The 23,171-nt window shown below is 43.6% G+C and overlaps 1 protein-coding gene across 3 annotated transcripts; it reads right to left on the bottom strand.

The window, feature by feature from the left end:
- Window positions 1-43: 43 nt before the first annotated feature.
- Window positions 44-22,697, bottom strand: itga6b (integrin, alpha 6b). Of its 3 annotated transcripts, none has more exons than XM_035535021.2 (26): window positions 22,393-22,697; window positions 12,902-13,029; window positions 12,717-12,796; window positions 12,179-12,440; window positions 11,036-11,167; window positions 9,875-10,088; window positions 9,487-9,680; window positions 8,896-8,990; window positions 8,527-8,654; window positions 8,292-8,381; window positions 8,146-8,201; window positions 7,763-7,932; window positions 7,102-7,242; window positions 6,866-6,981; window positions 6,202-6,358; window positions 6,025-6,108; window positions 5,858-5,937; window positions 5,658-5,732; window positions 5,440-5,542; window positions 4,963-5,148; window positions 4,534-4,632; window positions 4,326-4,436; window positions 3,974-4,072; window positions 2,168-2,293; window positions 1,899-1,980; window positions 1,162-1,301 (listed from the first exon to the last, which is right to left on the bottom strand). In XM_035535021.2, exons 1-25 carry the CDS (start codon window positions 22,563-22,565, stop codon window positions 1,906-1,908), a joined length of 3,174 nt encoding a protein of 1,057 aa, XP_035390914.1. In that variant the 5' UTR covers window positions 22,566-22,697; the 3' UTR covers window positions 1,162-1,301; window positions 1,899-1,905. The 3 variants fall into 3 exon arrangements, with proteins under 3 accessions (XP_035390913.1, XP_035390914.1, XP_081557141.1); XM_081701015.1 differs by having other exon boundaries at window positions 1,163-1,301; window positions 1,862-1,980; XM_035535020.2 differs by lacking the exon at window positions 1,899-1,980 and having other exon boundaries at window positions 44-1,301; window positions 22,393-22,696.
- Between the last annotated feature and the right edge of the window lie 474 nt (window positions 22,698-23,171).

Raw genomic sequence — 23,171 nt, 5'->3', positions numbered from 1 at the left:
TATGAATTCTCAAAGGTCTAGAAGTCAAGATATTCAAGGGCACTACGAAAACTTGTCTTTATTGTTTTTGGTCATTGATTCATTTGTTCCCAGTTTTGTTTTCTAGTAAGTACTGAATCTGAACGTTAGGGTTAGGTTTGCGCACTGCTGATGTTTTCTCCATCCACAGCAGTTACTTTTAATTTAAAAAAAAAAATATTTCATGACCTATTTAATAACAAAATGTCTGCATTCTTCATGTCTTTGGGAAAATATGGCTTTTTACCATTTATATTACAGCATGTAAAAAATAAGGAAAAAACCCAGCAGGAACATTAATACATAATACTTTTCATTGTAAAAAAGGTGCCAACTTGCATCAACCATTTCCAGCACTTGCAATTTTAAAAGGTGACCTTTGTAAATGGGTGAGTAGATGACCTACAGAACAACTGTCCAGGTTTATGAAGCCATGGTATCCGATCATTCTAGCCTAAGTGGTCTAATCACAGCAGTTAAATACATTCTGCAAGGTTAAACTGAAACTGGTACCAAGTCACGATTCTTAAAAAAAAAAAAAAAAAAAAAAAAAAAGACAAAACAAGCATTAAGTAGTAACAACAGAAAAAGACACAAATATTTACATCCATCCAAATGGTTCCAAGTAAAACTGAAGGTTAAAAAAGGTGGAAGAATAGCAACATGGATGTTTGTGACCTGCAAACTTGCATAGATCCACATAAACATAAAAAAAGACATTAGGAATCTTTGGCCTGCTTGATTAAACAAAGAATGAGAATAAATAGACATTTTTATGATGAATTCATGAAAATATGCTATATATACAACAGTTTGGATGCATGTCATATACTAAGCACTACATAAAACAGTAAAAAAAAAAAAAAATTATATATAAAATGGACCACTGTGAATCCTCTTTCCCTCAGCAATTACCATGTTTAAGCCATTTCATCTAGTTGAGTCCCTCAACATGGAATGTGCAGCAAAATAAATTTTTTACATTTCCTTTCATTTGTTCCTTGGGATGGATATATATATATATATATAAAATCAAAATGGATCAGTGTCTTAGTAAAGGCGTCTTTGGTTTGGTTTTAAGCAAATTAAACATGCACGTTAGTAGTCATGGTGGAGGAAGGCTAGGAGTAGCTCTCGTTCTCATTCCAGGACGTCATCCACTGTTTCTTCTCCGGTGAATCCGACTGCTTCCCAGGTGTGTGTGCGCGCTCCACCCGCTTAATCCGCACGGCATTGTAACTCGGCACGCTGTCGTCATACTTGGAACGCTTGAAGAATCCACACTGGAGACGGCAAGGATAGGGATTAACATTAACGCTGCGCTAACATGGACGATGCACGTGTCTCCTCGTTACTGCAAACTGAAGGCACGGGTGTTCTGTTGTGTTGCATGCTTGGCAAGACAGAAGTGGGTTGAGCAGCATTTTGTCCAAGGAAAGCAAAGGGCGGGAGCCTGGCCACAGGGAAAACCATCGCGCCATGCACAGAAAGCAAGACCCCTGCAAACACCACGCAAGCCTCAAGAATCTACAATTTCCCAACCAAGCTAGCTATTAGCGTTTGAAGTTTTGGTTTATAGTCACACAGGAATGTACACATGGGCCTTGAGGAAGTACATGTTCATGTATGTAAACTGTTTGCCCACTGCAGCGACACCATACATGAAGCGTCTGCGCGTCTTGGCTACCTGCTTTCTAAATGGCACAGTGCGCGTCGCTGTGCCCTGGAAGCCATACCGATGGTCACCGTTCCCCTGCATCCAGGCGGTGCAAGACAGCGCGACGTCCCAAGCTAGAGCGACTCCCCATGCGAGGTCTGAGCGGATCTTTTAAAGATCGGTTACCCAGAAAGAGCTGCTCTCGCTTTCTTTTGTCACTCACAATCTCTCTACGCATCTGACGTCAGTCTCTCTTTCTCGGGCTCGTTTTGAGGGTGTTTGTCGTTTTTGCCGAAGAAACCGCACTAAAAGGAGTACAGTTATTTGGTTTCATTTAAAACAGGTCATCGTACAGCCATGTAGAAAACTCTCGACGTTTTACGTTGTTATTTTTAATAAAGACCGGGCTGGTCAGGCCCAACGTGATAGACGAATGGCAGCTGAGAGGCGAGTGAAACCCTGCCGGGTTGTTTGAATTCTGCCTTCCTTTACCTTCCAGAGCAGGAAGACGAGTAATCCCAAAAGAAGCAACCCCAGCAAAATAGCAACCAGTATGATCCACCAAGGTAAGCCTCCATACTGCGCCGCCTTACGTCCTGGGAACACTGTCACTCGTACCTAATACACACAAACACACATATACACACGTTTATACATACAGTTCATTTCTGAAATACATTAACTGACCCACCCAAGGTTAAAGTTTTATCGAGTAGTCAGCAAAGTTTCAGTAAAAAAGAAAGAAAGAAATATGATATAAAACAATACTTAAAAAGCAAGTTGGCCTATCAGTTCTAGCTGAGAATGGTCTGGGTGTGTCCTAAAAGTCTAATGGGTGTGATTGACAGCCAGCCTGCTGTCTCAGACTCACAGCCTGCTCTACTACTCCAGCAGAGCTGAACATGATGAATGAGGATGGAGAATCAGTCATACAGCTGTACATATACAAACCTACCAGTGAGGTTATCAGTGCTGTACACACACAAACCTACCAGTGAGGTTATCAGTACTGTACACACACAAACCTACCAGTGAGGTTATCAGTGCTGTACACACACAAACCTACCAGTGAGGTCATCAGTGCGGTACACACACAAACCTACCAGTGAGGTTATCAGTGCTGTACACACACAAACCTACCAGTGAGGTTATCAGTACTGTACACACACAAACCTACCAGTGAGGTTATCAGTGCTGTACACACACAAACCTACCAGTGAGGTCATCAGTGCGGTACACACACAAACCTACCAGTGAGGTTATCAGTACTGTACACACACAAACCTACCAGTGAGGTTATCAGTGCTGCACACACACAAACCTGCCAGTGAGGTTATCAGTGCTGCACACACACAAACCTGCCAGTGAGGTTATCAGTACTGTACACACACAATCAGTACTGTACACACACTCAGTGCAAATCAATCTGAAGCTGAAACACTAGATCACTAGATCATCATTCACTGATGCCGACATAATGGTGGGTTTTTATTTTTCTCATCAGCATAAAAATGAAACTATAGTTTTAAACAGTGAAAAGGTGTGTAGACCTTACTGAAAGATAACCTAGCCTAGCAGTGACTACCCTGAAGTTTTCTTGTAGTCTAAGCAATAATGCCTACCACCAAAAATTAGCCAGTTAGCCATTAGCCAATCTTTATGAAAGTAATTTAAATAAGTGTGGCTCACATGAGATCAATCCGATGTGAAGAAATGATAAGACTCTTCTCTCAAATGAGAAGAGTAAAATTGCTCTGTAGTTCTCAAATAAACCAGTGTATGCTCCATAGAGCAAGACCCCTACATGGAGGTGGCCATGTTTAAAATAGACTTGTGCTGAATATCAAAATATCCAGGCCACCAGGTGTCAGTAAGATGGCTGTTTCAAAACGCGAAGGACAACTGAAAAGGATCATTGACTTATTGTTCCTTTGATGTCAGCGTAGCCTGTTTTATATGTGTGTAATTAACTTGTGATCGCAAGCCACAGCTCAAAAAGATGTGGTGATTGGCTGCATGTGACAGCTTTTGCCTCTGTAGATGGCAGCTGTTGTGTGATGGAAGATCACACAAAGGTGGGAAGTGACTACAACTACAATATGAAATGAAAAATAGGATCATATATTCATGAAAAACATGAATATATGAAAAACAAATTCCAATCTCAATTTTACAGGGACTTTGGAACACATCTGAGCATTGTGTACACAAAATAGAAACCTGAATTAGTACAAAACCAAATTTAAGTTTCCTGGATATGTAAGGTGTCCTAAATTGGCCACCGTAATCCCAACTCACCTGTGTGTCTTCATTTTTCAGCACTATGTTTTTAGCTGCAGCATCCAGACTAAGCGATGCTTTCACAAGGATGTCAACATAATTCAGACTGGAGAAGTCCTGTGAGGAAGAATAGCAATGCTTTCTACACATAATACCAATTCATGAACTGTCATGCCCAGAACAGTTTAGAAGTTGTGATCTTAAGCAACATGCACAAAATAAAATATCTCAGAAGAAATTAAAAAAAACAAAAAAAAACAAAACAAAACAAAGATCACAGAACAATAAAGGAAAGCAAAATACCATTTCCATTTATTTTTGCCCTAAAACTCTGTCACATATGGCAATAAGAACAACTTAATAAAATCACCTCCAGGAAGGTGCTGTTCCAGAGGCGGGCCCTCAGTGCAATGACAGCGTTACTGTCCAATCCCTGGAGGGGACACTTAAAATGCACACATTTTGCTCCAGCATCGCAGGACTGCAACAAACATGACAGGCAAGGGTTTACAAACAGAAAAAAACAAGAATAAAATCTCTGAATTGTGAAGAGTCTGTGAATTTTAGAGAGGCTTTACCAAGACTTTGAATTTCCTCTTGTCAGTAAAAAGGGAGAATTTGGCTTCATCTGAGCTTGACTCTGACACTTCACGCTTGTGTCTCGTCAGTGAAGACTCCTGACATGAGTAAAGTCAGACAACATGGAGTTGAAGTTGCAAGCTCTACACCGTCCCATCTGTAAACTAAAATCCATCCATTCATCCATCCATTGTTTCAGGTGGATTGGAGATCAGAAATCACAGTCTACAATTTGAAAGGATCTATAGGAAACTGAGACTGTAGTTATACAAAAAATAGACAACTGAAATATGTCTGTGTGCCACCCCTAAAAAAAGAGAACACAGCAAGACAAATCGACTGAACATAGCCAGTCTGCAGGATTTCCTGACAAGGAAAAAGCCAATATCGCTCACGTGGGGCGCGCGTAGTTTGTAATTGCAGGGTACCTGCTGGAGTTTGAGTTCGTTGATCTCGTTGGGCTTGTTGCAGCCTACCGTCTCCACGCCAGTGGTGCTGAGCTTCATCAGGTACAGGAGCCATTTCCCTGTGGCTGTGCTCTTGGGCCACTGGATGTCCAGGAAGGCCGTGCCGAACGTTGTGCCTGACTTCAGGGGTTTGCCCAGGTTAATGACCTGCGGGGGGTCACAAGAACCAGCGTTAGCCTGGTGCCGTCGACAACCAGCAGGGGAAAAGGATCATCTGGACAGTAGCCATTGATGGTACACTTCACTATACCATTTGTATAACAGGGTAAATAAATATCGACTAATAGACTAAAAGTCTGGATGCTATTATATGACAAATGTGCTGTTATTTATATACCAGGAATTGTGCCCTGTGCATACACTAAAATGAATAAAATTATGATATATAAAAATGTGTGTTTGTGTGTGTGTTTACGCATAATAAGATATTGAAATTACCCGGAATTCATAGTCAACCTGGCTGCCAATTTCAGTTTCTGACTTCATTGCACTCTCCCCTTTGACCTCCCCAGTGAATTCAACTTGAGATGGTTTAGCCAGCCTGAGGACAATGTAAGAAAGGATCAGCATTTATCACTTTCATTTATCGGCAACTTTTATCGCTAGCATATATCCTTCAGGATCTAAAACCATGTGAGAGATGCGCGACCCCCTACCCAGAGAGAGACAGGAGCAGTTCGATCACAACATCAGCTTTCCTTGTCAGGGTGATTGGTGGCTGATCACTTGTCCTTCAGCAAACATGCACAGAGAGTTGCAAAACTTGTTATCCTAAGCAGACTGGCAGCATATATCACCAAGTAACGATAAGTCCAAGATAAACGTAGAGGGTGAAACCTGAAACTCTGATGCTTACGTTTTGAGCTGAAGAGTAACTTCTACTTCTGTCGTGTCCAGTGATATACCACCAGTGCCCAAAATAATGTAGAATGATACCTATAGAGATGGGAAGCATTAGGACAGATTTTTGAGATCGACAGTTCCTGCAAACATGTCGATGCCATGTCTCCGGTCTTCACTTACTTCTGAGTTTCTTTTGAAAGGATTCCCCAGCTCACAGTCAGCCTGTGACCCATTCTGATTGGCCACACAGATAACTTGCTTGTCCTGTACAGAAACAGGTTCATCCAATCACATGTGTCCAGAACAAAACAGAGCATGCTCCTTTGCATAGAAAATACTTCAGGTAGTTTGACTCACGTTGTTCTTGGGGCGGAAGGCAGAGTATGAGAGGGAGTCGGGGAAAGTTCCAATAAGAACTGCCTCGTACGCGTCATCTCCATTCTGATTGGTCACTGTGACCTCCAGGGCGATTTCCTTCTGGTCACCAAGAGAAATGACCGGAACGCCATCTTGACTGATAAAACAGAAACCTTTAATTGAGGACGTTCGTGGGCCAGTTTTCCAGATACAGATTAAATCTAGTCCTGGACCACAAAAGTGTATGACCCTCCAAAACGAATTTAAAAATGGAATATCACAGCACGCTTAATCAGAAAACAGCCCCCAAAATAGTCCTCATATGTTTCTATTCTGCTGTGTTCTTTCTGCTTTAAAACATGTTTTTTCTCTGAAGGCATGTCAGGACCTACCTTCCTGGTTGTACCATCATTTCCATTAAGACACAAAAGGGTTAAATAATTATTAGGTGTGGTTGTGTACAAATACCAAACCTTTTAATAGTCCTTAACTAAACTGAATGTGATAGTTTAGTAACTACAAATTTGCGGTGTAATGCAAGTGTCCCTCCATGGGGGCGCTGGCGTACTGACTGTCCGCTGTCATGGTGACGCAAGATGTGGTGGAGCGGGTGAGGGCGGGGCTAGCCCAGAGGGCGGAGCTAGTCCCAAGCAGCAGAACTCACACTGGCAGAGGGTGGAAGATGTTTTTGTTATCCTCGCAAGAGTAGAACGTGTACTGCAGCTTCAGGTTACTCTGGCACACGTGGTCAGTGCCACATCCTTCCTTCAGAAAGTTCACCTGGGAATGAGTGGGAACCACACTGATTTGTCTGCCTGGATGTGTGAAAGCACGCAGCATACCTGCTATGTATCATGTTCCAGCCTCTTTTTTTTTCTGTCAAGGAAGGGGTGTGGTCACCTCTGAAAGAGCTGGTTGGCTGGAGGCAAGGATGGGGAGAAGGTCGCGGAGGGAGCTTTGTCTCTTGCTGCGTCCCGATTGGTTCAGGATCTCCACAAACACTTCAATGGGGATGCCTCTTAACTTATCTTTTATGTTATCCTTCATAGGGGAAATTGAGAAAATCACGATTATTAACTCAATTTCATTGTTTTCAATGGAATGTGATAGTTTACTGCGTAAATGTTTACTATCCTCATTGAATTTTATTCCCATTCCTTCTGATGTGAAATGGGATGGAAAATACAAAATATCCCTCCAGGTGGCAGAACAGAGAGCATTAATTAACTTGTTAATTAGTCGTCTGTTCAATTACTCAACGCTTGGTTTAACAGGCCTGGTGTGGCCTCCGGACACTCTGGATAAACGTGTCGGCCGAATGAATGAACGTAAAGTAAATGGAAGTGTAGTCGATGAGCTGAGTGTCACATGTTAGTGATAAACAGCAAAAAGCGCACTACATAAGCAGTTTCATTTCAGCACAAAAAAAAGCATGATGACGGGGAAAAACTTTAAGCTATCATACGGCTCCGTCGGCCATCTGAGCCCCCTCGACAGGACTCTACCGATCCCTCATGTGACGGTCAGCCTCGGGGGAGGGTCAGTGGTCCAGGCCTGGTACCTGCAGTTGGAGGGTCTTGGTCACGCAGGTCTGCTCGTTCTGCTTCTTGAGGTCCAGGACCCCCGTGCTCTCGTAGCCCAGGTCGGTGGACGAGCAGGGGCTGAAGCAGAGCCGGGAGGAAAGACCCTGTTTCCGCCGCTTCGACTCCACCTGGATTGAGTACGACATTCCTGACGGGGGGCGGGGGGGGTTATAGAATGAAAGAGCCATACAATCAAAAGGAAAGAAAATGCACCACAAATTTAGAACAGCATTTGTGCACCTAAAGTGCTTTTAGGTCTATATTCAGACAGTGCATATCTGACAGCATTCATTTATTTCTTCTTTATTTCCAAAAGGCAGAGAAGCAATGGTTGTGCTGATCTTGGTAGTTGTGTACTTACTGACGGAGGGGCTGTAGTTTTTGGCTGTGAATTTGAAACAGGCCTGCACCTGAATGCTAGAAAAGACACGTTGCTCTGGTTTATATGGCCGCACACAAACAGAACTTCAGAAGTTCACAGAATGGTGCTAAACAAGCCACACCCACCATATGTGGTCCCCACAGTTTTTCGTAGTGAGGTCCAGCTCCTTTGGGGTCGTGGTGATGATCTTTTCTATGTTGATTACAGGCCTGGACCTGTAACACAGGAAACATAAGAGATGTAGCTGCAGAAGAAGCATAGCAGGCTTGTATTACTATAAGAAGTAACAAATCTCCAACACATGCGTACATGCCCTAATCCAGAAGTGTGTACCGCCATGATTTGACAGCATGATCTTACCTGTACATAACCACAGTGTCGGACAAGGATCCAATGGCTAGGTCTGGATACTTGTTGTTGTCTAAATCCATGTTACCTGCTAAGGAGTACCCAAACAGCTTAATGTTCTGATCTTTTCCTTTCAGGACCTAATGTGAACAGAAGGAAAAAAAAAACAACACACAGACGTGAGCACAGGACCAGAGAGCTAGCCTTATTATGCTAAGAGAGACTGCCAATTAAATGGCAACAATTCTTTTTGCAAAAGTAGTTTGCAGCATGTAAGTACCGTATGAGCAAAACAAATGACAAATGTCATTACATCATGCGCTTCTCACTCTTGAATGCAAACGGTAACGAGGTAAGCGTGGGGGGTAATGGGGCAGAGACCTGGGTGGGGTCCAGTTTGAGGCCGGTGGCCGAGCCGTGGTAGACGTAGACGCTCCCTTCTCCACCGTCATCGTAGGGTGCCCCCACTGCCACATCTGCAACGGAGAAGATGCCATGTGATGATGTCATCACTGACCACTGCTGAATGAGTCATCCTCAGCTGCAGCTGCAGACCAATAATGGCGTAATTGGTGTAATGTTTTTCTCAAGCTTCATTTCACACTGTGAGTTGTCATTTTGCATTCTAGGACATTGGGACACTTTTTGGGCACAGAATAAGCCTTGTCTTGGATTTCTTGTCTTTATTCGAAACACCGTTTAGGTGTAAAATTTGGAATTACCAGCCTATCGGTTGCCATAAACAACTGATTTTAGCCATCGTCAAATTGTGTTGGCTGGGTATGTCAGGGAGAAAGAGTATGTGGTGGCGTAGGATAGGTGAATAAGTGGATATTGAGTATACAATGTCAACAGGAACTCTCCTTGGTTAACCTTTTGGTTTGAAGACGAGGCTTCACTCTGTATGCAGAAAGCACCCCCCATAATTCACTAAATCTATCTCACAGTCACTGAAATCTCAAACTCCCAGACCATTAAATCCATCCAGGTTGATATCGCCAAGGTTTTCCACAGCCAGGCCAAACATGGAGTCTTTGGCGCCGTCGATTCTGGTGCGACTGGCCTTGTTCCAGTCCCCGTTTCGGTTAATGTAGACGTAGATCGCCCCGCCGATGTCCGAGTCCTTCATGAAGAACTGTGGGGCTCCGACTACAAGATCCTGCCACCTGTGAGAGAGGGACAGGGAGGGATAATGAGCACTCTCAAACAAAAATGTCAAGACAGCAGACCTCCTCTCTTCTACCGCTCCAGTCTTGTTAGCGTTCACAAATAAATCATATGTAGTTACATGGTAATAACACTTCATGATGTTCTAGGGGCCCACAGGATCAGCTCATAGGAGGTTAATAACTGGTCTTACCCATCTCCATTTATATCGAGTACAGCAAGGTCGTAGCCAAAGGAGGAAGCCAGACCTTCGCCTTCCAGGATGTACTCGCTGACCAGCTGCGTCGACGTTTCAGACCGTTTCTTAAGCAGAACCACTGACCCACTGTGATTGGCTCGAGGAGCTCCAGCAACCACTGTCAGTTGGCCCTTCTTAGTCAGTAATTTACCAGAGTCCAGAGAAAACCCTGAGGAGAACCATGGCACATCAGCGGCTGTGTGAGGAGGCGTGTGGACCGCTTACAAAGAGTCAGTACAAACCAAAATGCTGATGATGAATGAGAGCTAGCTAGATCGGTTAGAATGGCTTCATTTCCATAATCACTCAATTAACAAATTAATTAATTATTCATTTAAACATCATATCAGTTAGAAGGTTTAACACACTACCAGAGAAACATAAAGAGACATTCAAGCACATGACTTTTTTTTTTTTTTAAATGACTGGAATTTACTCATAAAGATGTGTACTTTTCAGACACATGCAAAATCCGTTTCTACACACACACACACACACACACACACACACACGTGCAAGTATGGGTGAAATAAAAACAACTGGTAGGAATACAGACAATAACTTGCAAAAACACACATAAATGAAGGAACTATACTGTTGAAATAGTTTTTAAAAAGGAAATTCACACATCTACATAAAATGCACATGCATTTTCTATGACGTTGTGGGATTACGGCTGGAATGAATGGTGAGATCATCCAGAATGCCCCACAAACCTAAGTAGCTATTGGCTGCCACGTCATTCTCCATGGCAACGTCAAACTGAGGAGGATACGACTTATATAGGACCTGATCAGGGTCGCTGCTGGACACACTAGTCATGAACAGTACACCTAGAATCACACACATACATTCACATCCACATACATCCATGTAAATATTGATCAAACAGGAGAACGTAGTTATCTGCAGAGAGGGTGGGCTAAGGTCTCTTCAAGTGTAAGCCAGAGTTTCTGTCATGCTCCCATATCAAACTACTCAGAGATCTCCAACAAAGTCCATCAGATGATGCTAGGATGTTTTTTATTTTTGTGGGGGTTTTTTTTTCGTGGGTGGGAAGAAATCAGGAATTGATGAACATGAATGTAATGTTGATGTGGTGACCGCTAGACGCACCTAAATAGCTGTTGGCTGGGACTGTGACGTCATCCAGTCCTTCCGCAGTTTTGTACGTGACCTCATACGGCCCATCGTCATAGTAACCCATCTCCAACAGAGTGTTGTTTTTCTGCTCCAACCGCACTACACCTGAGGCATGGTACCCCCGCAAGGAACCATGGGAGTCAGCAGATGAATGGAAATGGATGGATGGATGGATAGATGTACAGGCAAGGAAATGATAAAAGGGAAAAATAAAAATAAGATGCAAAATGTTAAGTGGCATCTGGGACCAGGAATGCCAAAATTAATGTCACACAGCAAAATAAAAAATGTATTTAATGTCTTGCCTTGTGCGAATGTGACTGGCATAATCTAAGTGAATTTTGTCTTCTAAATCCATAACATTTTTAAAATAAATTCACCATTCTTCACTGAGTGTTCTACTGGAGCATCACACTGAAAGAGTCCAGTCTTTTTCTCTTACCACTTTCTCCCCCCCATCCCCTCTCCTCCCCTCCCCTCTCCCCTCTCCTCTCCTCCCCTCCCATTCCCTCTCCTCTCCTCCCCTCTCCTCTCCTCCCCTCCCATTCCCTCTCCTCTCCTCCCCTCTCCTCCCATTCCCTCTCCTCTCCTCCACTTTCCTCTCCTCCTCTCTCCTCCCCTCCCATTCCCTCTCCTCCCCTCTCCTCCCATTCTCTCTCCTCTCCTCCCATTCCCTCTCCTCCCCTCCTATTCCCTCTCCTCCCCTCCCCTCCTCTCTCCTCTCCTCCCCTCTCCTCTCATTCCCTCTCCTCTCCTCCCATTCCCTCTCCTCTCCTCCAACTCCCTCCTCCCATTCCCTCCCATTCCCTCTCCTCTCCTCCCATTCACTCTCCTCTCCTCCCATTCCCTCTCCTCTCCTCTCATTCCCTCTCCTCCCCTCTCCTCCCCTCTACTCTCCTCTCCTCCCATTCCCTCTCCTCTCCTCCACTCTCCTCTCCTCCACTCCCCTCTCCTCCCCTCCCATTCCCTCTCCTCTCCTCCACTCTCCTCTCCTCCTCTCTCCTCCCCTCCCATTCCCTCCCCTCCCATTCCCTCTCCTCCCCTCTCCTCTCCTCCCATTCCCTCTCCTCGCCTCTCCTCCCCTCCTCTCTCCTCTCTTCTGTTCTCCCACGCTACCTTTCCAGTTAAAGGCTCCGGGTGCTCCAAACACCAGGTAGTGGTAATCGTTGGTGAAGGTGACGGACAGGCCTTGCTGGCAGGAGCCAAAGCGCTCATGGCCCCTGGCCCGGCCTTCGCAGAACTTCCAGTCCCCGCCCTCGTCGCCCGTGGTCTCGTCGATGGTCAGGTCCTGGCTCAGCACGTAGCAGCGGCCTGTGATGTCCCGCGACTCCTGCGGTGAGTTGACGAACAGGCGACGCTGGTAGCGGTGGGCACACGTCTGCAAGGATGAGGCAGGCACACACTTACACTCGCACTCACAGTCATTCACTCACACTCAGTCTCACTCACACTCACACTGTCACACTCACTCTCACACTCACTCACAAGCTCCCTCAAACTTACACTCGCACTCACAGTCATTCACTCACACTCAGTCTCACTCACACTCACACTGTCACACTCACTCTCACACTCACTCACACGCTCCCTCAAACTTACACTCGCACTCACAGTCATTCACTCACACTCACTCTCACACTCACTCAACACTGACCACTATTTTCCCACCAGGCCCCTGGCTCTGCACAGTAACTCCCATCCACTGGTCACTCTTGCTCTCAGATTTCTGGTTCTCTACACAACCACATGCACACAACAGAAAGAGCAAATGTAGCAAACCACAAAGGCTGTAAAATGCCATGAGGGAGAGAAAGAACTGTGTTCACTGCAGGCGCTTACCGTCATTATCAAAGTTAACTCGCTGGCAATCAGTGTTGGGGGAGTTGATATCACAGCTGTACAGTCCCCCAGTTATCTGGGACTGCTGTTTGGATAACTTCTTGGCCTTGGGAGCCCCAACCAGGAGCCTGTATTCAACAGAACACCGAAATCCACTGATGAAGCGTCTGAACAAATATGACTGTTTATTTACTGAATAACAAATCAGGACTTTACGTCTCAGCCAAAGTCCTGAAAAGGTTTCAGTGACATTAGAGACATTAATGAATGACTAAGAAGGATGATGTCACAGAGTGCAGTCACTGAGGTTTACTATCACAGTGACGTAATTTCTACTCATGTGTTCTACTCTACTGTTCCTCTCTGTGGGTCTTTATCTGACCTCGTTTTTTCTGCCAATATCCAATATGGAATCCAACACTTACTGAAGTATTAGATCTATAACATGACTTAAAAACTGATATGTGAACATTGTCACAGCCACAGGGACCATATGACAAAAGATAGTAGTTATTGCTTTGTGTCACTCTGGCATTGACACTTCAAGACTAATTTAGTTAGAACAAACTATAAATATTTGTGGTTTGCTCAGCCTGAGCCATCATCCATGCATGTAAACGTTATGGCAGGTCTATACAAGAATAACCATGAAAGACAGTGATGAGTTCACACGTCCGGAAGAGGATACGCACTACAGAGCACGAAACAAGCCGCAGACATCTGGCCACGCCAGCAAAAGCCTTCGCTGTGTTTCTCGTAATATGGCTGCTGAGGTTGGAATCTACAGCTGCTGTCTGCCACCCATCATTCAGCCCAGTCTTGCACGCCTTTCACTGATGGAACGACAGAGCCGTCCTTTTAGCTCCGAGGAGTAGAATTGTGGGACGGAGGAGAACCCGCAGGCACAGGCTGGGCAAAGGCCGTGTCTCTGGTTTCTGACCCTATGTCTGACTGAAAGGCCCCTTTCTTCTTTTGGATTGGCTGCTATGGCAATAACATTCATCCCGACACTTTAGAGTTAGCTACACAAGTCCTCTTTGTGACCATAAACAAAAAGGGTTCTGACTGTGCATGACACTACATTACCCACTATGCAGCAGTTCAGCATGTTCAAAGCGCTTGACAGCAAAACATGAAGATTCAAAGACATTGTGCAGTTTTAGAAGTCTCTCTGTACAAGCGCCATGTTGAAGTTCACTGGCACAGTGAGAGAGAGCAATTATAGTAACTGTTTAAGGTAATTCAGAACTAGCTTGGAACCATTGCAAATCCAGAAAAAAAATATTTGGACACATTTGGTAAAGCAGACCGCAGGAACTAAACACAAGCCCAGCTAGGTATGACTAGTGCAAAGGCTGAAATATTCACATGGGTCACCATTTCTAAATACCAGGAGTAAAATCCTGTCACAAATAAAACATTTGCAAAATCAAATACTAATACTGCACTGTAACACTGTTAAGTACTTTCCAGTGGGGCTGTCACTGAGGTAGCCACTTTATGAATAAAGCCAATGAAACATTTAAATGTTGTCCCCTGAAAATAGCAGTTTGATATTGTGTAGGCTGAGCATTGTGTGGTTGTCAACTAATTGGTGAAGCCTTAACAATTAAAGAATATGAACTATCACTATCAACATGAGAATCTCCAACAGCAGTGTGACTTTGCATCCACTTTTACAGACTGGGATCGGAAGAATGTCATGCACTGCACAGCTGGAAGTCAAGATAATGTGATGATATGGGCTCTGTGGGAATGAGGGATGTTCACACGGTCTTCATTCCATTGTAGTCCAATATGAGATGGACTAACGCTCAAAGCATGTATGGCCTGTGTACATGTTCTGTTGCTTGCACATTGTTATTTGCATGTTACAGTTTGCACATTGTACTGACATTTTTTTTATAGTTTTTGAATCAGGCAGACACCACAACACCAGAATCCATTATATTGCTACGGGTCAAAGGTCATCAGCCATGGGTACATGGGTTATAAATTAGCCGTATGTCATATCTTATCGGTGGCAGGAGCAGAGGTTTTCTCTCTGAAACAGTAGCAGTGAAGACAGATCGACTTATTTTGAGTTCATCCTAAAGCATGCAGAATGTGCAGAATCCCTTATTTCTGCCAGACCGTTTCCACGGCAGAACACGTACCAGGCCTCTCCCTTTTGCATCGAGTAAAGACACAAATCATTGGGAGTCATATTTTCCAAATACGCAGTGAAGAATGTGCCACACAAGTCCCAGCGAGTGAGACAAGCATCTCTTTGTATTGGCACAAACATACTTGGCATTTGCTTCTGTTCAGTTTGCGTTATCAGGGCTCCCAGGGTGTTTCCAAGCTTACAGTATCACATGACCTCAAAGTATTTATACCAGATGTAATACATTTAAATATGTGACACAAGAAAGAAGGACTAGTGCATCCAGCGATCTAAATTTAGTGATTAGTGATCTGCTGTTTGCCTAAACATATTTTCCTACAGCTATCAAAACATGCAAAGATGTGTTTAGGGGAAATGAACCATTTCCCACATTTGTACACAGTGCATGTAAGAACTTCCTCTTTGATCATTACAGACAAATCCCCTCTGCCCTTTTCTATGCTCTGTGGTCCTCTGTCTGCTGATCTGAGGCCAGCTTTTGTTCGTCTAATCTTCTTCTTTCCTCTCCACACAATTGAGGCTAAAACTGATGTCTGATCAGCAGCTTAGAGCCCTTTTCACCTCTTTCACATCCCGCTCTCCCACAGGGCTTTGCTGTGACCCTGCTAATGAATTCTGGGTAAAAGGTTATGCATATCCATTACCTGCTCCACCCCAGGCATGAAGAAATTGCCACTGAAAATTCGCTGGAATTCACACTATACGGCTGAAAACAGGGTGTGCGGTTAGGGCTTGAGCCGGGGTGTGCTGTCCAACTTTTCTGGCAAGTTCATTCAGAGAAAATGATGAAAACAATCATTCCAAAAACTCATTTTTCTTGACATCAGACCTCTCAAGAGGAATAATAAATATTCTACCATGAGAGTGACATGCCGTTTAGTAGAGGTAGCTTTGATGTGCTGATTCGAGTTCAATTTGGGATCATTTCTAACAGAATAACAAGTATAAGTCTTTCTTTAGCAAGCTGTTCTACTATAATGGCCCAGTGCTAATCAGTAAATAAACCTCTCTGGTGTCAAAGAGAGCGATTAACGGTCAACATTAACCAGCATTAAGTATTAGGACCATTGAGCGGTAGTGACCAATAATCCTTTTGTTTCTTTTAAAAAATAAATAACCCTGCCTTTGCATATTATTTCAATAAGTGGACCTGCTTAGTCATACGTGTCACATGATGTGTAGATAAATAAATATATTAATTTATTGAATTTCCTATCGACAGAAGCTGCTTCAGGCAAAGACGCGTTCTCTAGAGGTGTTTATTACATTTTCAGTAATGATTTTGAATTCTTCACAATAAGCAGTTCCAAGGCAAATAAATTGGTACTACACTAAACAAGACGTACTTTTAAGAGTGGGAAAGAAAGGGAAGATTGAAAGAGAACAAGTGTGCTCTTTATTGGAGGGCTTAACCAGTGCCTGTTTCATGTCGCCCGAGGTCACTGGTGACAGTAACCATCCATCACGCATAATCCTGAAGACACATTGTGAAGAGAATGCCTCGTCAGTGAGCTACGCAAAAGCCTTTAAATGAGAAGTAAAACAACTATGCTGATTCTGATTCACAAAGCTCTGAATTTGCACTATAAAGCTAAAACGTTGTTTTTTTTAAAATCTCAATCACATATTTTTTGTAACATCTCAGCACCACCTATTGTGCTGAAGTCCGTTTATAGAACTTCAAGAAAAAATATTAGAGATCATGTATCAACAAATTGCCCCTGTGTCCAGACAATTACAGAGGCAGCCAATGAAAACAGGAATACACTGCTCTGCAGTTATGTTCAGCTAGTTTGATAGAGGCTGCGGAATCACAAGACGCCTGGTACGTTAGGCTGTGTGTGATAATGTGCCAATCAATAAATGCCAAATAAACACTAAACAAAAGTAGCGTGGGATGTTTATTTGGAGGAGGAAAAGAAAAGAGCAGAGAGAGCAAAAGAAAGACAGAAACAGAGAGAGTGCAGGGGAGCCCAGGCTGATTATCGTTTGATAGCTGGTTATTCGCCTGTCTTATGACGACGTGTGTACTGTACAGCAAACGTCAGCCACCAGTCCTGAGAATCCCTGTGAGGACACCCTGAGAAGCCCACAGTAATGCGATTGAGGCACTGGCCAGCCAGGCCTGGCTGTGCTCTGCTTCAATAACAGTTCTGAGCTGGGGCAGGGCAAAGTCTAAACACACTGAAACAAACAGCCAAAACAGCCAAACTCGCAGACCTGTCCGAAATGGTCGGCCGCTCACGCAACGAGCTGGGAGTAACAGAACACCAAGAATGCCAGATCACCCAGAGGTGAGCTGAAGATAGCCTTTGCAACTCCATGCTGTAGATCTACATATACAATGCATAAGATCATCAGCAATCTTGCATCTGACTGCTGATTGGTCGACACAGGCAATGCTGGAGCTTCACAGGTCTGGCTCCATGTTCTGCTCCTTCCTCATATCTGTCCTTAAGCCTCAAGCTGGATTTGAATCATCAACACTCCAGCTGTCAAAATGGTGCTCCAATCAACTCCAGTCACTTCTATTTCATTTAACTAGTTAGCTCAGACTCAGAACATTGTAGACCCAGAAACCAAAAGTAATATTAAAAATATTCGTCGACGTGAGCAGCACACAGTTTGACAATCAATATATGGCAATATAAAGCAATATTGTGCAACTGATATTACTAATTATTAACGAAGTATTACTAATAGTCATATTATAATATTAATATATTATGAAGAATCTCTAAATCAGTGAACGTTCGCAGTTAGCTAGAGGCAATATCAAAGCCTAGAGGTCTTAAGCCTATAAACACTCTGAAATTGTTGATTTGAGTAAATCACATTTGCCACACAGCAAATTTCCAACTGTTCCAGCAGCACAGACCACAGAGCAGCAAACAGAGCAGCAGTGCAGGCCGAGGTCATGGCCACCGCTACAGGGCTGGAGGCTGAGCAGCACAGGGGTTGCTGGAGGTGAGCGGTTGGTTCACATTACTGCCTCGCTCCAGATGACTTATAGCTCCAGATGTGTTTCATTCCTTTCAAAAGCTTCAAGGCCGAGACCCCCCCCCCCCCCACACACACACAGAGACACAGACACACACACTGCTAGCTGTTAGCATGCTAACATTACCTAACTGAACAAGGGTACTAAGAACAATGGAAATATGATCTCACAGGGGATGGCAGTGATGAATTTGTCAGGCCACAGGGAAACTGAGTATATGCTGACCTGCAGTCTGTCCGTTACCCTTTGATACACCAAAGGTTAAAAGGGCAAACTGACCTCATATTTGAATGTTTCCTTCATTCTTGCCCATTTAGCTCTTCTCATTAAATATTTAACTGAAATAATCTGAGCCTTTGTGAAGCACTCATTATCTGCCCTGAAATATGCTCGTTTAAGAAGTAAAGTCTCCGTTTAAACAGTGAAACCTCAGCTGAAGTCAGTTATCTCACACGCTAATATTCTAGCAGCAGGACACCTGTGAAGTCAAGTTGACATTCCAAGTCAACACATGCAGCTAGTATATTTATGTAACGTGTGCTCATTGTTGTATAGCTATAGGATCACTTAGATCCTAAATTCTATCATTTTTAGATAGTTTTTGAAATAGTTGACTGGTATTTATCAATAAAATTGCTAATCTTGAACACTGATAGGTATATGCCATAGAAACACTATCAATCAATACTGAAACTGCTGAAATTACTAGTCACTGAAAAATGTATCTTTCCCTATAATCAATGTAAAGATGTCACTAAACAAATCTAAAACATGTGGTCATTTCATCAGATAACCTTAACATTAATGTTAACATTAATTCCCCCATAGTCATCACAGACTCCACACACTGTTCCTGTTTGCATTTGCTGAAAAGCGATGGGAATGTTCTTCCCAATCCAGACTCATTTGGCATGACAGCGCCTTCCATTCCAAACATTCCGAAGCCAGGATCTGAACGTTTGTGTTTTCTGGGGAATGCAGAGCTGGTGAGGCTGCCAGTCAGCCCCGTTATTAAAGATGCAACTGTCCAGAGGATCTGCTTATTATCGCCGCAGCAACGAAGAACCACTAACCTTAATGTCCCCAATTAGTCATTGACTCTCATATTGAGAGCCTACAAAGGCACCCATGGACAGGAAGCTAAGAGAATCAGAGGAAGGAAGGGGGCCTATTTCCTCCACTATTGCACCCTGGGATATGGTCTAGGTTTTATATATATATATATAGAGAGAGAGAGAGATAGAGATAGATAGATAGATAGATAGATAGATAGATAGATAGATAGATAGATAGATAGATAGATAGATAGATGGATAGATGGATGGATGGATGGATGGATGGATGGATGGATGGATGGATGGATGGATGGATGGATGGATGGATGGATGGATGGATGGATGGATGGATGGATGGATGGATGGATGCGCTGAGTTCGAGTTTGGGGAGTGTCTGTGCTCCAGTGCTGATGCTCTTTAATAGTTTAATAGTGTGATTATTGCTTATAATTGCTTGTGCATGTGTGGAGGAAACACCAGTGGATACGTTATACACACACACACACACACACACAAAACAAAAACACCACTCTGTTGGTAACATCACCAGATAGGTCATTTTTGCTGAAGAACAAAATAAACAAATATTGACAAAATTGTATTGGATTCAGTATTTCTGTCTACCATATAACAGTTCAGCCAGAAAGATCCAACTACCTTCAACCTACAAAAACTTGTCTAACAGAATTATTTATGTCCATAGGATTGGTGAAGTGAGAACTATGCACAAACCAAGTCTATTAGCAACAAAAGCTCTTGCCGCTGTTGGTATAACTGCATCAACACTGCAGAATACTCCAAACATGTCCCATAATGCCAAGCACCAGGCCAAAATAATTGTCTCACAATCATTGCCAACACTGGCCAGGGCACAGGCAAGTCAAAACCAATCGATTATAGATGCCAAAATCTGTCCTCAGCCACTTTTTGTGACTCTGCTCTCTGGAAGCCTCCAGGTTTTGATCCTGATTTATAGCCTCAGTGTCCTTCACAGTCACCTTTTTTCCTTGTAGTTTGTTTTTTTTTTGTGCTGGCTTCTGGCTTGGGATTGCAGGTTGCCACAGTACACAGTACAAACATTAACAAATGCTTCAGCCTCAGTTAATATCAGTCAGCGGTGAAACACTCCAAGGTGTGGCCAGACCTTGCAAACCAAGCCTGCATCAGTGCATCAGTGTATACCACATGCCTTGTGCACAAAAAGGAAAAGTGTGGATGAGAAATACCTGAATCGCACTGCCACATGCGAAGAACAAGTAATAACGTCTCACGCTTCTAATTCCTGCATGCTGCACCTCTCTCCTTCTCTTTCTCTCTCGTCTCTCTCTCTCCTTCTCTTTCTCTCTCGTCTCTATTTCTTGAAGTGGAGAGAGCCCTACAGACATGCTGAACATGCGAAGCCTGGAGCAGCAGGTTTTCAGCTTTTTTTCCATTTTATCTGTGAGCAGTTCTGAAAGATGAATACTGAAAATCACAGTGGGGTTTCTGGTGAATCCTGAATCCTTGTTTGTGCATGTGTCTGTGTGTGTCTGTTAATTGAGCCAATAAATGTTACCAGACACACACATACAAACTGAGTGTATACATTACAGTTGTTATACTTACTCACACACTCCTAAATATGCACACACACACACACACACACACACACACACACACACAGACACACACACACAAACAATCCCATTTAAACAATCCCAGCAGCTATTAGAGGATAAAGAATACCAGACAGATCTTTAAATCCCCCAACCCACACACAAACCACACCGGCCTGACTTGGTGTGCAGCTATATGAATTACATACAAACCTGTAGGGTTCATGTTTGTAAATGACAGACATCTAAACCAGCCTTGCCCACGCATTGCACAAGCACAGGGATACACAGTGACCTACACACAGATTACCTGTCAACACCAGAAATGTTCTATAATATTACAAGTAAATTAATAGCTCGTGTGATTAATCACCCTATTTACTCAATTTTCCGCCATGAGATACCGTTTAAGGCTTCATGTAGGCCGTACAGGCATGGAACTGTGTCGAGGAAAGAAATCTGTCACAGTAGTCTTCTACAGCATGCAGCAGAAGCTCAGACAACAACACGCCGCTCTCGAATAACACAGAGACTGCAGTTTAGAAATATCAGTTCAAAAAAGTACATCACAAGTCTCCACTATTTTTCAAGCTTTCTCCCTCTCCCTCTCTCTCGTTCTGTCGGGAAAACAGGAGGTCAGCCCTGGCAGTGTCCCTATCCTGTTGCCCATCCGTACAGAAACAGTGGCAGTTAAGTAGGCTTTGGGAATGATTCACAGCTTGTCTCACACATTCCTTTCCCTGCCCTCCAGAGCTGGTGCCTCAGAGTTCACTGCACCACTGTCCACAGTTTTGAGGGAAATAATATAAACCTGATCTACAGTGACATACAATAAAAATAACATCATTAAACAAACAAACCCTTAATTCCTTTAATTCGCTCTTCGTCACAGGACATGGGGTCGCTACGTAGCTGTCCGGAGGCGCACGTGCGGGTCAGGGCGGGTCCCGGTGTTTCAGACCCTACCAGCAGTGAACGGATGTGAGCGCGAGCGAAAACTGCAGTCAGCAGCAATTTCGTGATGAGAACTACAAGGATTCGCTCGGTTCTTGGGCTGTAGTTAGTGGCATATGTCATGGAAGCCAGGATAGGACACGTGTGTAGAGAGAATGCTATTTGCCTTATGGGAATATACGTGTTATAAAACATTGCTAAAAGTAATGACTGCGACTTGTATATTAGTGCGAACTAATTAGTGTGAAATTGTAGCTTCAACTAAAAACGTCTACGATCAGATAATCACGGATTAAATGGACCGCTAACAAAACAGAATCCAACACATTATTCCTACATCACCTACATGACTGCACTTTATTTAGCCTAATATCTTTCTCTGGCGGAAGTAAAGTGCCGTATTATACAACCTGCCCGCGGGTCATTACAAAGGAGATTATTCATTATTAACTGAGTGGGTGTAGAACAAAAGAAGCAATCTGTTTTCATTTAATCTTAAAGAAACTTTTAATTTTCCTCGTTTAATTAGGTTTAGCCGAAAAACTTCGCCAGTTGTTTGAAAGCTACAAATTACTTCAAACTGTTCTGCAACCTTGCGGTGTTGTGTAAGTAGGGTCACTCTAGTTGAACGAAAATGATATACTATTATAAATAGAAGCACTTGCAGTAAGAGCACCATGTTACCTGTTTTAATCCAAAGGTATAAAACCCGCTCTTACATTCTTTTATCAGCTGGGATTAGTTGTCGGTGCATTGCAAGGGAGAACCCGAACAGGCTGTCTGCATCCCCGGATTTCCTTACGACGTTTTCCGTGTCCAGGTTGAAAGCCGAGATAACCATGCATTCCACTAAACATAGGAGAGTGAAGGCAATAATCCGACACAGTGCCATTGCAATGACGGGCTCCGTCTACGTTAGGTCCGCTCCTCTCTCTTCAGGCAGGTCTCTTAGCACTGGCTCGCACAACCTGCGGCTTGAGATATGACGGTCCCGGGGGCCTGTTTGATCGCGTGAAGGATCTGTGAAGAGGCTCCACGCCCCTCCTCTCGCGCCTTTCACCCGCCCGCAAACTTGTGCGTGCGCTTGCCAAGGGCGCGCCTTTACCTGTCGGAACTTCAAGGTACGAATGTGCTTGCGGCTCACTCCCAAGTTCTTCACACTATGAACTGTTAATTCATGGAAAATAAATAAATGATTATGCTCATATCAAAATGGAAGTCAGTAGAGTGGCTAAAGATCTCGAGAATCCTGAATCGGCTGCTTTTGCCAAGATACCATACTCACGAACTGATTGGATAATAATGCAAATCGATTTAAACAAATACTTTAGAAAGACTGGCTGAAATGGGCAACTGAAATCATGCTGATGCTATTCGGTGTCAGTGGTGTCGGTTCTAGTCATTCTGTTGCTTTGATGAACGTTTAACAGGCTGAGTTAGCACGCGGCGCTGTCCGGGGAAAGGCTCTCACGGGAAAACTGCGGCAACATCAAAAGGT

This window comes from Electrophorus electricus, chromosome 18 (genome assembly GCF_041902795.1).
Source record: "Electrophorus electricus isolate QZ-2024a chromosome 18, ASM4190279v1, whole genome shotgun sequence".
Taxonomy (NCBI): Eukaryota; Metazoa; Chordata; class Actinopteri; order Gymnotiformes; family Gymnotidae; genus Electrophorus; species Electrophorus electricus.
The sequence above is the reverse complement of the archived record's forward strand: the minus strand, read 5'-3'. Positions and strand labels throughout refer to the sequence as shown.

Excerpts from the sequence above, each read along its gene's own strand:
- itga6b (XM_035535020.2), bottom strand. The coding sequence starts at position 22,565 with ATGGCACTGTGTCGGATTATTGCCTTCACTCTCCTATGTTTAGTGGAA. Across the intron at positions 5,149-5,439 it reads AGGTTGACTATGAATTCCGG|GTCATTAACCTGGGCAAACC; the intron begins GTAATTTCAATA and ends GACCCCCCGCAG. Across the intron at positions 4,437-4,533 it reads AGAGGAAATTCAAAGTCTTG|TCCTGCGATGCTGGAGCAAA; the intron begins GTAAAGCCTCTC and ends TGTTTGTTGCAG.